Source organism: Periophthalmus magnuspinnatus, chromosome 9 (genome assembly GCF_009829125.3).
Source record: "Periophthalmus magnuspinnatus isolate fPerMag1 chromosome 9, fPerMag1.2.pri, whole genome shotgun sequence".
Lineage (NCBI taxonomy): Eukaryota > Metazoa > Chordata > Actinopteri > Gobiiformes > Gobiidae > Periophthalmus > Periophthalmus magnuspinnatus.
The window spans coordinates 20,541,148-20,556,268 of record NC_047134.1 but is presented as its reverse complement, the minus strand read 5'-3'; the positions used below and the strand labels follow the sequence as shown (position 1 = coordinate 20,556,268).

General features: G+C 39.2%; 1 protein-coding gene across 1 annotated transcript in view; it reads right to left on the bottom strand.

Annotated features, from left to right (window-relative positions):
- LOC117376677 (endophilin-B2-like) overlaps window positions 1-14,978 on the bottom strand; it is a 28,159-nt gene extending 13,181 nt beyond the window's left edge. Inside the window, exons 1-4 of the mRNA XM_033973201.2 lie at window positions 14,833-14,978; window positions 13,522-13,663; window positions 11,165-11,293; window positions 4,223-4,356 (exon numbers count right to left, since the gene is read on the bottom strand). Coding sequence (XP_033829092.1) covers window positions 4,223-4,356; window positions 11,165-11,293; window positions 13,522-13,663; window positions 14,833-14,895 — 468 coding nt within the window. The 5' untranslated portion in view covers window positions 14,896-14,978. The remainder of the gene's footprint in view (window positions 1-4,222; window positions 4,357-11,164; window positions 11,294-13,521; window positions 13,664-14,832) is intronic.
- Between the last annotated feature and the right edge of the window lie 143 nt (window positions 14,979-15,121).

Genomic DNA, 15,121 nt, shown 5'->3' with positions numbered 1-15,121 from the left:
CATGGCTGCTTTACAGAATAAGAAAGACATTAAAATCACACAAATCAAAACATAATCACCCAATCTGCAACTCTCTCACCCACTCATTTGCACCCTTTAAAAACTCTCTCTCACACTCTTTAAACACTGTCTTGCTTAGTTTAAGAACTTTCCCATTACTTTACAAAAAAACTTTCCTGTCACTTCTCAAATACTTTCCTGTCACTTTACTACGTCTAATAAAAGTCCATCAGTCCATGTTTCTTTTGTCATCATAAATTTACCATTAAAAAAGAAGAGTGCAGAATAAAACCCTTTCAGTCGTATGCACAGCTAAACAGAACCGTTTTGAGCCTGGATTTAAATATTGTCAAAGTAGAGGTCTGTCTCACATCTTCAGGAAGACTGTTCCAAGTTTTAGCTGCATAAAACTGAAACGCTGATTCCCCATGTTTAGTCCTGACTCTGGGCACCAGCAGGAGGCCGGTCCCTGAAGTCCTCAAATTGCGAGATGGTTCATATGGGAATAACATGTCGGAGATATACTATGGACCTAGGCCATGGAGAGACTTATACACAAGCAGAGCTGCTTTAAAGTCTATTCTTTGAGCTACAGGAAGCCAGTGCAGAGACCTGAGCACAGGACTTATGCACTCATACTTCCTGGTTCTAGTCAGGACCCGAGCAGCAGCATTCTGGATGTACTGCAGCTGTGTTAAGGCTCGTTTGGAGAGGCCAGTGAGCAGGCCGTTACAGTAGTCTAACCTACTGGAGACAAATGCATGGATAAGTTTCTCCAAGTCTGGCTTTGACAGTATACCTTTGATTTTTGAAATGTTTTTTAGGTGGTAAAAAGCTGCAGATGTTATTGATTTGATGTGGCTGTTAAAGTTCAAGTCTGAGTCCATTGTTACCCCTAGATTTCTAGCCTGATTTGAAGGTTTTAGAGAAAGAGACTGGAGGTGACTGCTGACACTTTCTCTATGTTTCTGTGGGCCAAAGATGATGACTTCAGTCTTGTCTGAGTTTAGCAGAAGAAAGTTGTTTTGCATCCACACACTGATCTGCTGGATGCAGTGGCAGAGTGAATCCACTGGTCCATATTCACCTGCTGCCAGTGAGATATAGATCTGAGTGTCATCTGCATAGTTGTGGTAAGACACATTATTGCTGCGTATTAACTGGCCTAACGGCAGCATGTAGAGATTGAACAGCAGGGGTCCCAGGATTGAACCCTGGGGTACCCCACAGGTCAGGGACAAATTATCTGATGTACATTTTCCAATTTCAACAAAGTACTTCCTGTTTTCTAAATAGGACTTGAACCAGTTTAGTGCAGTACCAGAGATCCCCACCAGTCCTCCAGTCTCTGTAAGAGGATCCCATGATCCACAGTGTCAAAGGCAACACTCAGATCTAACAGGATCAAGACTGAGACTTTGCCTGCATCAGTGTTCAGGCGGATGTCATTTGTCTCAGTGCTGTGGTGGGGTCTAAAACCTGATTGGAAGACATCAAAGGAGTTGTTCATTTCGAGGAAGTTAATAAGTTGTTGGTAAACAACTTTTTCGAGGACTCTGCCTAAAAACGGCAGATTTGAGATCGGTCGATAATTGTTCAATATTGTGCCATCAAGACTGCTCTTCTTTAGGAGAGGCTTGATAACCGCAGTTTTCAAAGCGCTTGGGAATGTTCCAGATTGAAGTGACATATTAACTATGTGAGTGAGTGGTGATAGCAAACTGTTGAGCACAGACTTTAGAAATTTAGTGGGTAACACATCGAGGCAGCATGTAGATGAACTCAGACTGGTGACAATCTCTTGGACAGTTTTGTCAGTTACAGGTGCAAAGTGAGTCAGCTCTAAGTGTCTAGGTGGGTGCTGGGTTGTTATTTGCGTTGTGGAATTTATGGCATTTTTAATGCCCTGAACCTTGTAATTAAAGAATATTGCAAACTCATTGCACTTAGATGTGGAAATTAGTTCTAACGGCAGTGGAGCTGGGGGGTTTGTTAATCTGTTTACCGTTGCAAACAGGACACGAGAGTTGTTACTACAACTTCCAATAATGTCAGAAAAATACCTTTGCCTTGTTCTACATAAACTGTGGTTGTACATGTGCATCGCTCTATATTAGGTGTGAGGGGAGCCATCTTAATTCCTGATCTGATGAGACTTTCTAGATGGTCGGGAAGGGCCATAGGTGAAGGTGGGGAGGAAAAGGAGAATGAGGAGTCCCTAGAGGGAGTAGATGTAGCAAAGGGGACCCAGGGCTGGTTTGTGGGCAGGGGAGGTGATGTGGGTGCTGCTGCGACTGAAACCTCTGCTGGGGCTGTCATAGACAGGTTCAAGGCCTGTGATGTGGGCCCTGAGGGAAGTGATGCTGGAGATGCATTCTTCACTTTTGAATCCTTCGCTGGGGGAGATGGTTGTGCTGCTGGTGGTAAGTTCTTTGCTGGGGGAGGTGGTGGTTGTAGTTATGGTGCTGCTGGTGGTGCTGACACATTGGCTTGGTCTCTGGTTGGTGCAGCAGGAATGCTTCTCTCATTCCTCTTTTCTCTCACTGGCCCAGGACCTTGTCCAGGCCGGTTTCTCAGAGCGTGGAGGAGGTTATCCGTCAGCACTTTCACTCCACCTCTGCTTAGGTGCGGGCCATTTGTACATGATGGAATCAACACTACATACAGTGGGTCTGAGGGGTACTCCTTCTTTGTGGATCTTTGGGAGACCATAGATACAAGGAATGGAATCACCAGGATAGAGTCTGTAATACAGCTGTCTATCAATGACTTCCTCCTTCTCCAGCTTCTGTAAGCAGTCTATGATTTTCTTCTTGTACCCAGTGGTGGGGTCTCGTTTCAGCAATTCATAGGTGGTGCTGTCACTGAGGAGGCTGCTCAGTTTAGCCTCGTAATCTGCTGAGTTCAAGGTCACGGTGCATCTCCCTTTGTCAGCTGGCAAAATGTTGATGCTGTGGTCCTTTTCTAGAGCAGTGAGAGCCTTCCTTTCCTCTGATGTTATGTTGGAGGGAGGAGGTTTGATGCTGCTCAGTGCTCAGTTTGTTTTAGTGATGCATCTGAAACAGTTCTTTGGTAACCTATCAATTGCAAATAAAATCTATTTTATGTCACCTCTGGTTAACAGAGTTTAATGTTTTGGGGATTTCCACAGATTCATTGAACAATGTTTTTCCAGCCTCCTGTGATATGTTTTTCCTTTATTTTTTACAATACGGACAGACCATGTGTGTCCCTGATAGTCCAATGTAAACCCATCTAAAAACGGGGGGAGATTCACTGGTAACCAAACTCACTTCTACGCAAGTACTGACGAAAGGCAATCATCTTTTCCCAATGGTCAGTAAAGGACCCACACCCATACTTGTTACCAAGTATTGCTGTGCACATTGTATTAAGTTGACCAATTTGTATCACTTTGATATACAGAACCAGTCAAAAGTTTGGACACATCCTCTCGTGCAATCAATCTTGCTTATGTTTTAAGAAGAAAAACATTGAATGAGCGGGTCGAAACATTTGACTGATGTTGTTTAAATATATACAACCAGCCAAATGTTTGGACACATCCTCAGTTTTTGTTTTTTATTTTTACTACTTTCTACATTTTAGATACATACAAAAGACTTCAAATATATGAAGCAAGATATATGGAATTATATAGTAAATAAAAAGTTAAATAACTACTTTCGATAAAACAAAGCATGGCTACATTGAGGATGTGAATATATATATTTTTTTATCTTTTTTGTTTGAGTTTTTTTTTCTTTGCTATATAATTACATATGTTAATATATTTGATATCTTCTGTATGTATCTAATATGTAGAACGTAGTAAAATAAATGAATAAAAAAGATTTTAGATTTTATTGGACAAGCACTGCTTGCCTTAATTGCCCTGACCGCACACCACTGGTTGATAAATCATTGTAACCACTGAAACTTTTGCCAACAGTTTTCTAGGGTTGAGAACATAGTAGAGTTTTGTAAATGGATCCAAAGTGTAGTGAAGCATTAAATCTCTTGATATCTCTCTGAATTTTTTATACAGATCATTATGAGTCTGTTCCCCACACCCTCTCAAGTAAGCTATATGGAATTATGTAGCAATGAAAAAAGGTAAAGAACATTTTTTTAGTTCCACAGAACTTGCTTCATACATTTGATGTCTTGGATAATCAGGCTTTTTTGTCATTCATTCCTCATGTGAGCTGCCATTACTCACCGAGATAGTTCGCCAGTCACCCTCTAAGAAATTTCTCAGTGGGTTCAGAAAACTTATGGACGCCGTCTGGAGGAACTCTCTCTCTGCAGCTCCCAGACGTCTCTCACATTCTCCAACCTTAATCAGTGTGCTACCTATAAACACAAATAATGTAAAATCATTGAGTATAAGACATAAAGCATCTGTTATCAATGTTTTTGTCCGTGAGTACTATTACTTAAAAGTTGCATTGTGTAACTTCACTGGTTCTGCAACCTGTTTTTCTCCGTGGAGATGTTATTGCTTTGCCTGAAATGTTTCAAAGAGTCCCTCTATAAACCTTTTAAAATCCTGTCATCAGAATGGAGGCAAAATTTGTATTATATATATAAGAACCATGGCAAGCGTTAAATGGAGTATAGTACAACATTGTCCATGCAACACTTCTTGAAGAGGAAATTAAACGCATGGTTTTGTGTTGGAATGATTTTTTTGTGTTTCTTCCACTCTGAATCTTGGACTCCAAAGCTGGTAGAAAAGGTTTCAAAGGCAGTCACCTGGACAACGTTTTTGGTCTTGTAAATGCACATAAACCCACTATCAGCACGCACAGGATCAATGTTTTGGAAAATGGCTACCCTTCAATCTGCATGCCATGCCACAACTCCATCAAGCTGATCAAAATCACATGCCAAGGTTGGGAGCAAAAGTATAAACCTTGTAAAGTTTCCCTAGAGACTTTGGGACAAAACATCTTCTGTGAAACAAGCTCCAACAACAAACTTGGCCCCTCCATGTAAGACACAATCTTTCTGGATTTGATAGACAAAGAGATATTCAGGGATGAGTCGAATGACTGGGTCACACCTCTTCCTTTCAGACTTCACCGCCAACTGCTCTTCAACAACCGTGAGTACACCCTGTCTCACCTTTACTTACTGCAAAAGACATACCAAAGAAAACCAAAAGTGAGAGCAATCCATCAAGTTCACCACTTTTATGTTGACGACAGCCTCATCAGTGTGACAACAGACAAAGAAGCCATTAGTCTCAATTCTCTAGGTTCTCTAGAACCAAAGCATCTCTCATTGAGTCTAAATTAAAGCGCACACACAACGCTGCCTCTAAGCATTTGCACCAGAAAACCAAGCTGTCCTCAAAGATCTTGACCTCAGTGGATAAACTACACTAGTACAATGCAGCTTGGGCCTTCAATGGATAACTACTACTGACACCTTCACATTCAAAGTGTCCAAACAGAAAACAGATTTTACATGGAGAGGTGTTCTATCTACAGTGAACAACCTCTTCAATCCCTTAGGCATGCTTGCACCATTGACCACTGAAGGTAGAGATTGCACAGTTTTAGTAAGATGCACATTCCAAGAGCTTAGATCGAAACCTCACTGTCCAAAGCCAAGTACACTGAGCTGTGTGTGTTTTCCGACATGTCCATCAAAGTTATTGGAGCCATGGCACATCTTCGAACTGTTGAAGGCAAATGACAAGTGGACGTGGGATTCATTCTAGGAAAAGCTAAATTGGCTCTACTCTCCCAACCCACCTCAGTTGGGGCTGTATGCTGTATGCAGTACAAGGGCAATAGCGACTCTCATCCATAGAGTTGAGTGTTACAAGCAAAACGAGTCTGGCGGGTGCAATGGATGGCACCACTGCAATCTCCCACTTACTCCTGATGAGCTGGCACAGGCTACATCGATCATCATTAAAACGGTTTTCTCAGGTGACATTGCAGACATGCACACACTCTCTGCCCAAAACCAGTGCATTCCAAAAGCTGAACCCCATTTCAAAGAGTGACTCAATTTTATTTGTATTTATTTATTTATTTTAATTAGGACAGTGCATATTAATCAACATGTCAACAAACAGCATCAATGTAAATATGCCGGAATTAGCACAATAGCTGGTTTACATCCGTTGTCCCAAGGCAGGTCAGAAACAGACAACATTTAAAGAAACACACAGACGAGACAAAAGTGCACATAGACATAACAGCAAGTTAACTACAACAGACCATTCTCTGAGTTTAAGAGGCCCCAAGAAGAAGATAATTTACCTGTGTGTAATGTAGCTAGTCCATTACATGGGCCTATCTTTGAGGCTAGCAGTAAGAAAGGACAATATGCACAAAAGTTTAAAATGTTTTATTGATAAATGTTGTGTCAGTTAATTGATTATAATTGAATTGTGCAAATTTTAATTTACCCATGTTGTCTGCCTTAGGTGTTTTGGGCAAATGAGTCCCCGGGGAGCCGAAGCACCTTAAGAAGGTTCCGGGGCAGACCACTGGGTGCTAACAAGGAGGGGTGTCTTATATTTTAGCTTTTTGGATGTCTAATTAGTGTTCACTGTTAAACTAAAGTAAACATAGAGCTCTATTTTAATTAACTTAATTGAATAAATAATTACACTTTGATTGGAGCTAATTTTTTTTTACAATAGAATGGGATTTGGGAAAAAACAACCTGTAATACAGAGTGGGCTCCGCCAATTAGGGAGGTGCTCTATAAAAGGAGCAAACCTCAGTTGGCTAAGAGAGGGTGCTGTATGTATAGCAGGTACTGCCATGCTGATTCTTTTAAACATTTTCTTGTTTTTTGTAAAAAAAAAAATTGGTGTTTAAACAAATGCACTTGGGTCTGCACTGGACAAACTGTCTCAGTTCTGCTCTGTTCCTCGTTGCACCACTAAGGTTGCTATCTGGGCGATTACACTGTGTGAGCATGTTTGATTATTTTTCAACCAATGTTATGCCAGAGGCAGACTTAAACAGGCAGGACTAAATGCCACTGAAACAAATCCTATCATTTCTGTCCAAGAACAGTCACCTCTCACTGCTTCTAGTAAAGCCCCAAAGCCTCCACTTTACTGAAGAACCCCTCAGAGCATAGGCGGAAAATGACTCATGTCCTCAGTTGTGCACAAATGTGTGATATGCCGTCAGTTATGTCACAAAGCTGAGGTACAGCTCATGGCCAACCTTCCATCAGAACGCAGTGTCTCCGTGGGACGATATTAAAATTTAGACTCACGATTATTGTGACCAAAATAATCATGATTAATGATATTACCACGATAATTATTAAACTGTTAACATTAATAATTATCGTGATAATATATGCAAACCATTTTTGATGGATGGGATGCCGTTCCCGATTGGTAAGCGTGGTTTGTTCTGCTATTGACATAATTGTAGGTAAAATATATCGTGTGTAATCGTGCTCTGGCAGATTTGTCAATTGTTTGAAAGGTGTCGTTTTATTCTGCAGTTTACATTATTGTAGGTAAAAATATAAGATGTACACACATTAGCATCTCATCTGTGCGCATGGGTGAGGCATACTCTGGCACGATCCTGTGGAGAGTTATTGAATTATTTATTGTTGATATCTGGCAGAATATAGTTCAGAGAGTGATAACTGTGCTGCACAAATAGACAGGCTAACAAGTGTCATTGCTATGACAGAGCCCCCCCTCATGGGGAAACACCAGAACCAACATCTAAACATTGTATTGAAACTGCAAACATGAGACAGTTTGGTGCCATAAAGGCAATTATAATTGTGTGCGATGATCACGATTATTAAAAAAGGCCATGAACGATTAATTGCAGACCTTCTTTATAGCGATTAACGATATTATCGCATATTGTCCTATCCCTACTTTTATGTGCGTTGGAGTAGACGTGATTGGTCCTTCTTTGGTTTTCTCCAGGTGCACAAGAGGCGGTCAGGCCAAAAGTATGCAGTGGGTGATGCTCTCCTTTTGCATGAGGTCACAAGTTGTTCACATCGAGATCATTGCCTCCTTGGATACAGCTGTATCAACACATTAAAGAGGTTCTTTGCAGTACATGGACCTGTCAAATAGATAAGATCTGACTGTGGAACAAACTTCCTGGCAGCTGCCAAAGAGCTCGTGCTGCATCAAAAATATCCCAACATCACAATGCAAAATAAACAGAACTGTGAATGGGTGCTCTATGCATCTCATACGGGAGGGTAATGTGAAAGGCTAATAGGCCTCTCAAGATACATCTTAGATGCCGTTTTATTTTGGTACTTCACACCAGTCCGTGGAAGCGCAAGTGTGAAAAATAAGCAAGAGAGATGAGAAGTTAGAAAGTTAGAAAAGAGGCAATAAAACAGACTTGAGCAGCTAAATATTAAACTCCTACAGAAGCAACACCTGTATGTATGAATTTGTAAATTTAATTTGAGTCATTTCAATGGATTATAAATGACTTAAAAACAAACCTGTAAAGTAAAAAAAAGACGTAATTATAGTAGTCAGCCACATTATTTATGCTAACGGTGTTTTTGTGTCACGCAGCCTCATGTAATACACTAATGATAAGCATGGCCTGCAGTAAATTAATTTATTGTTTTCATATTAAAATAAGGCACCTTTTATTGGGAATTTTTGTAATAGCTAGTAAGTTGCAATACTACATGTACTGGAATGTGAAATTATTACAAGCTGTTTGTAACTTTAATTTCTCTTTAGCAGGTTCACTCTGCATTCTTATAAGTATTAAAGTTGAAAACCACAACTGTCTTGTCATTGAATCAGAGCTTAGCTCACTGTCAAGCTGGAAGTGCTAACATCACGTGAGGACAGTACAAAACCTTTTCTACCATGGACCACTTCTGTATGAATGAAGGAGAAAACTGGCCTGGACCAACAATAGTTCCAACAATAGACTGTGTTTATGTTCAAAGTAGTCCAAATTTGCTTGTTGTTGCCAGGAGTGGGATGTGGAATGACAAGGGTTTCAGGAGTAAAAGGCCAGGGTTAATCCAATAATGAGACAACTGGACAGAACACCAACCAAACAGAGTCTGCAGTAAAAAAGAATGTGCACACAAAGGCTACTTGGTTTTTCCTGGATGCCGTAATATTGTGATATTGCGTCTGAAATGAAGAGATTGACAAGTCTAAGGCAGACTGATCCCTTAAAGTGAATATATATAGACTACCCATTTCACTAACTGCAGTAAACATCACTATACTTAGATTTAAAAAAAATCTTGCCTAGTTTTTTTGAGTTTAAATTTTAGTGACTTTTTTTACTAACTGGTTGGACATAGGCAGCAAATATGACAAATGTAGAGGTAATTCTACAGTTGCTTTGTTGAGTCTGTTTGAACGTTTTCTTTTCTTTCTTGGTTTAATTTGGTGTACCTCAAAAATTGTAACTGGTTACATAACAAAAAGTGTGGAAAAATCATTGAGATTCAGTCCAATGACATATTGGTCCTGTTTGAAAGGAGGTACAAAAATGGCAGATCTTGCTCACCCACTGCACTCAGACTAAAGAACCAATAGATTTAAAAGCTCTTTATTCCTACAGTCACCAGCCTCAATAATTGTTAAAGGACTTGTCACTACACTTTACCTATTTAACTGTATACTGTTGTTGTATTTTATGTTCTTCTGATTCTTTCTTGTGTGATTTTCTTATGTGAATGTTTTTAAGCTGCTGGCTGTACCAGAATTGCCCATCGGGGATCAAACAAAGAAATCTATTCATCTAATCTATCCAACTCCTTCCAACAATAACATGGGGTCAAAGACTAATTTACACAATAGCAATGATTTGGCAGATGGAAAATATGTGACAGTACATTTATTTTGAGAAATAAATGCTTAAACTATCGGAATATCAATTTTATGCTATTTAATTTTGAATTGCTAAGTGTGAATTAATTGGAGCTTGGTCAATATTTGAACAATGTGTGATTGTTTCACATGAAAATCAAATTGAATAAAGTCAAGTTGTTTCCATGTGTGGGCTGTTATGTTGTTATGCTAGGGAATTTTGTGCTTAACAAATCATTATACATTAAATAAACCACATCTAACTACCAAACCTTACGCCTCACTCAGACAGCAACCAGTCCATCTGCGACTCCTGTGTCGGACCGGTTTAATTGCAGTGTGACACTCATATGAGAACTGGAGGCTCTGCTGTGCTGTTGTGGTCACTGCCTTTGAAGCAGCATGCGCGAGACCACGTGTTCACGTGATAACTATTTACTTATTAAGGGAAAAGCTTGCGGACAGCTCCGGCATCCGGCAAAAATAGAATCCAATGGATTTGATCCAGAGCTCCGTGACACTTCCGCCGGTACCACCAGACTGCACACTGTGGTGTCTGAGCTCCTCTAACATTTTGTACTGTACGGAATACTTGCGGCCACCAGACTAAAGCTGCATCACGTGCAGTCTCAGCCCGGGACCTCACCTCACCTCACTGAGACACCACACAGAGCAACTGCGGCTGCTATGTTGGAATAGTCTTCTTGTGGAATGCAACTCACATGAAGAGCAGAGCTCTGCTGTACTCATGTGGTCACAGGCTTTGAAAGTTGCATTCACAATATTTTTTATACTCTGTAACCCAGCAGGCTTGACAATCACGCAACCTACATCGACCTGCTGAAAACTGAGGCTGGTGCGGAGCTTGTGCTGTATATGGTGAATAGAGATTACTGGAGTGAAAGACAAAAGGCTCACCTATGGGTGGCCCAAGTAAGTTAGTAAGTAATACGGATGGTATATAGATTATCTGTGATACAAGAGGATTGCCCCAGATATCGGTCCAATATTGAAAATTTAGCTAATATTTTTTTCTGCACTCCTCCAATCTCTTTGTATGTGTGTCAATCTCACTTTGTCCTCATTAGATTTATATTGTTGAGTAAACAAAATTATTGAAATCATAAATTTGTATCCCAGATGAATACATTTTGTTATTATTTTTACAAAGTTAATTAATTTGTAAACTTCACTATAACTTAACATAACTTTGATCTGTACTATAGAATTTAAAAGCTGACAAATATCGGACATCGGCAAAAAAAGAAAAATCCATGTCGGACCATCCCTATTAAGTAAGTATACTCAGTAGTAGAAACACTTGGAACAAGGACTCACCATAAGGACCGCCAGCTCCAAACTCTCGGGCAGCGTCCTCCATGTACTGCCCCAGCAGCTCTGCGTTAGTTACTCTGCATGGAGCCTTTCTGTCCAACTTTTCATAGAGAAACTCTTCAATCCTGGCACCTGTACAAAAACAGAGGAAATGTATTTTACTGTTAAATGTGTGTTAAAAAAATACACTAATCATGGCCTATAATTAATGAATGACTGTAAAACTTTCATGGATCCCTCAAGTGGTTTTGCTGTGGTAAAAAAGACAGTTCTTGCTGTGAATTAGCATCACACAAAAGCTCTCGAACATGAATCAAGATCACTTAACACACTTTTACCACATTCTTTCACTTGGATCACTTTCTTCAAATTGTTTTAGTTTTATTATCTCATTCAATGTGCAATGTAGCTGTTGGGTCTTTTATCACTCTACACACCATGATGTGCTGTAGCTAGTATGCAGCACTTGTGAATAATAATTGGAGAAGTGGATACTAATAATAGTTTGCTGTAGTGCAGATGGAGTATGATGGAGGTCTAATGGTTTTCCAAAGCAAACAGAAGCACAAATGGCAGCTATTACAAGGCCCAATAGAGGCATTGTAGTAAAGGTATACTAGATTCTACTCCTCACCACCACACAAACTACTGACTACTGTATTAAGGTTAAAATGCTATTAATGCTCCTCTCTTGTTCCATTATTACAATCTGGAATAAGACAGAGTTTTAACTGTGCCCCATTTTCTATTAAGTGTTTAGGAGTGGCTAGACAGTAATATGTCTAAAAATCTTAGACTGGTATACTTTGGACAGTAGGGGTCACAGGACTTGATGGAGCCTAAGCATGCATAATGTTGTAAGCTTAAAAAAAAAAAAAAAAAAAAAAAAAAAAAAAAAATTATATATATATATATATATACACACACTTTCAATCTGATTTAAGCTGCTGATGTTAAAAAGCAAGACTTTGGACCCAATGACCTAAGAAGGTGCTACTGAGTCACTATCAGCTCTAGTCAACACTGCCGGTCAAGCCCAAGGTCAAACTAATGTGGTAGTGTTGCTGTGGTGCGTCAATTTACCCCTCAATTACCCCCCTATTAAATAAACAGAAGTGTATTGTTACTATATAGCTAGTTTATTATTGTTGTTATAATGGCCTTGCTCATTATCGCTTTTTGAGAATGCGCACAGGGGTGATTCACACTTCTGGTTTAGTCCTAGTTTGCTTAGTGTTGATGTAGACTTGGTTTGACCCTGGTCTAGTCCAGGATTAGATCTGCATTTAGATCCAGTTTACTTGGACATAGTGTGTAAAAAGTGTACTTGCTAACTGACTCTGGAAAATGTGAAAGAATGGTAACAGCAAGTCTCAATCTTTGTAAAATTAATGTCATGTTGCTCTAAATTATTCCGTGGCAAAATAGGTAAAATAAGAAAAATGTGGAAAGTCAAACCTACTATGCCAGCACAAATTGCCCATTAGCAATAGCATAGTGCCATCGACGCACTTTCTAAAAAAAAGAGCACTGGTCCAATACTTGAACACCTCATTCAACAGGTATGAGAATGCATGTTGACATTTTACATTCACACAGCATGGTACTTCTGTTTGGTAAAACAGCAACAACAACTTGCTAAACTTGTTCAAATGAAGTTCAGCACAGCAGCATCACAGTGAAACACAGAGGTACAATACTTACCAGTGTGGTCAACTGTAGCATGGGGAATCAAAAAGTCACATGTTAGAGGGCCCCGTTAATTATGCTTTCACTTAGTACACGAGCTGTACTTTTTTGATACATTTTTCCATCATCAGGTTTTCCGCTAACCCAAGAAGATTCTCTATAACCATGTAATAGAGAAGCGTCCAAAAAAAGTTCAATTTCCAAATTACAGGGGAAATTACAGGGAAAATATCCCAGGCAGCTGCCACAAAGGAAAATAAGAGCAACAGGCTGTAAAATTGCCCAGGCTGTTTTACAGTTTTTTTTATTGTTTTATTTTTGGACAAATACTAATCGCAATTTGCAATATATTTTTTTTTCCCCACAGTTTTCTTCAGTTTGATGCATTTAAACATTAGGGACGGTTCTGAAATACTCATGGTTAAATTGTACAAGATTTCATATTTGGAGTGGTCGAAAACAACAAATATATTTAGCAGAGGTATGGCATTACCTAAAATCATGAACACTTATGATTTGGTAAATATATTCAGTTAATTTTGAATTTTAATTTAATATCTCAGTGAGTGATGATCTTGTTAATGTGTGCCCTCTACAAAATATGTAAGGTCTCTAAAGATAGCCTATCACTATTTTCCAGTTAGAGTAGATACAGAGATTTGTGATCGTACTTGGGTTTGGTTGCAGCAGGACCTCGGTCTGTCTGTAGATCTTCTCGGTCCAGTTTTTGGTGCAGTCAGCACGGCTCATCAGGTTTTCAAAGTGAGCGTCCAATTCGGTCCTCTCTGCCTGGCCAAGCTTCTCCTCTGTGTACTGTGCAGGGACGGTTTGTAAATTAATGGGACATGGTGGAATGAAATATACATACTTACTTTACTTTAATTTGTCTAGGAGTAAATTTAAATATATTGATATTTTTAGGATTATTACAATAATAATAGCATCATATTTTTACAGTCCATCAAGCAATTGCTAAAAATACGCATGTAGAAGTTGTTGGTATATAAAAGTGAAAACATTTTATACTTGGGAAATGACATGGCAAGTTTCTAAGACTAAGCAACATATTCCAACCCAGTACTGAAGAAGTACTCATGAAAAATGTGGTTGATTTTCTATACAGCAAGTGAATTATTGCAACAGAACTCGACAATCTAGCTTCTGCCAGGTTAATGTCTGTGCACTTTGCAGCACAAACATGTGGTGACCCTCACCCTGTGCTTAGGATATCTACCTGTTATTATCTAAACACCAAATAATTATTGATTAGAAAGTAACAGTCATAACAGAGAGATTTCATTGTCATATATTACATTTGCATTACATTACCAACAAAACAGATTTTCAGCCAATTCAATTCTCACTTATTATGAAACTAAGATTATATTTTTTGTTACAAACCGGTCAAGTCACCCTGCTGGAGACAAAACTGACATTTGCTTGACATCCATAATTTAGTGGTAGCTGTATTAAATATTCATAAAACAACACATTCTATTTGAGTTTGTCTAGATGTGTAGGGCCTAGCATATGACGAAGATGTTTAAAGAGATAAAACACTGGTTTGACAGGCTTGACTGACTGCACCTTAGTTTCAAAACAATTTAGGAAAATCATTCCTGCAAGGTAATGGCAAGTGATCTCGTTGTTGAAATGCACATTATCAAACTAATCATTATTGTCTCATTTAGCATTCGGACTTTTAGTGTAGCTACAATTGATCAACTAGCTGCAGCTGCTAATGATAATGCTAACGACATCGGATGAGCCCCCATCTATTATTTAAGTGCAAACGTAGCCGTTTTTTTTATACTATTTTTGTCTAGTGCAGTTCGTGCTATGCTTTATCAATATAGCTATGTTTTGATGTAGAAAAAAATGTAAATAAAACGTAGTAACAACAAGTACCGCAGTAAGAGAAAACCTGCAATTTTAAATAAATGCAAAGAGCACATTTCTTATCGGTCAAGTGTTGAGTTTACCTGGACCGCTCTTGTGAAGAACAGTCCAGCTCCAGAAGCCAGTTTTTTCACGTTAAAGTCCATTTTGTTGAGTCTGTTGCTGGTGATGTCCACGAATGGCAGCAGACTCCCCCTGACTCCTGCTGACTGACGCAAAGCACGCACAAGTCACGTGGACTGCGGCGACACGGTCCACTAGTTCAAAATTAAATACTACGTATTTCTATTGCATTTTTTCATCAACATGTTTTGTTGTATACTGAATGAAAAAATAAGTAAGCAATACATATTTTTGATTTTCTACAATTAT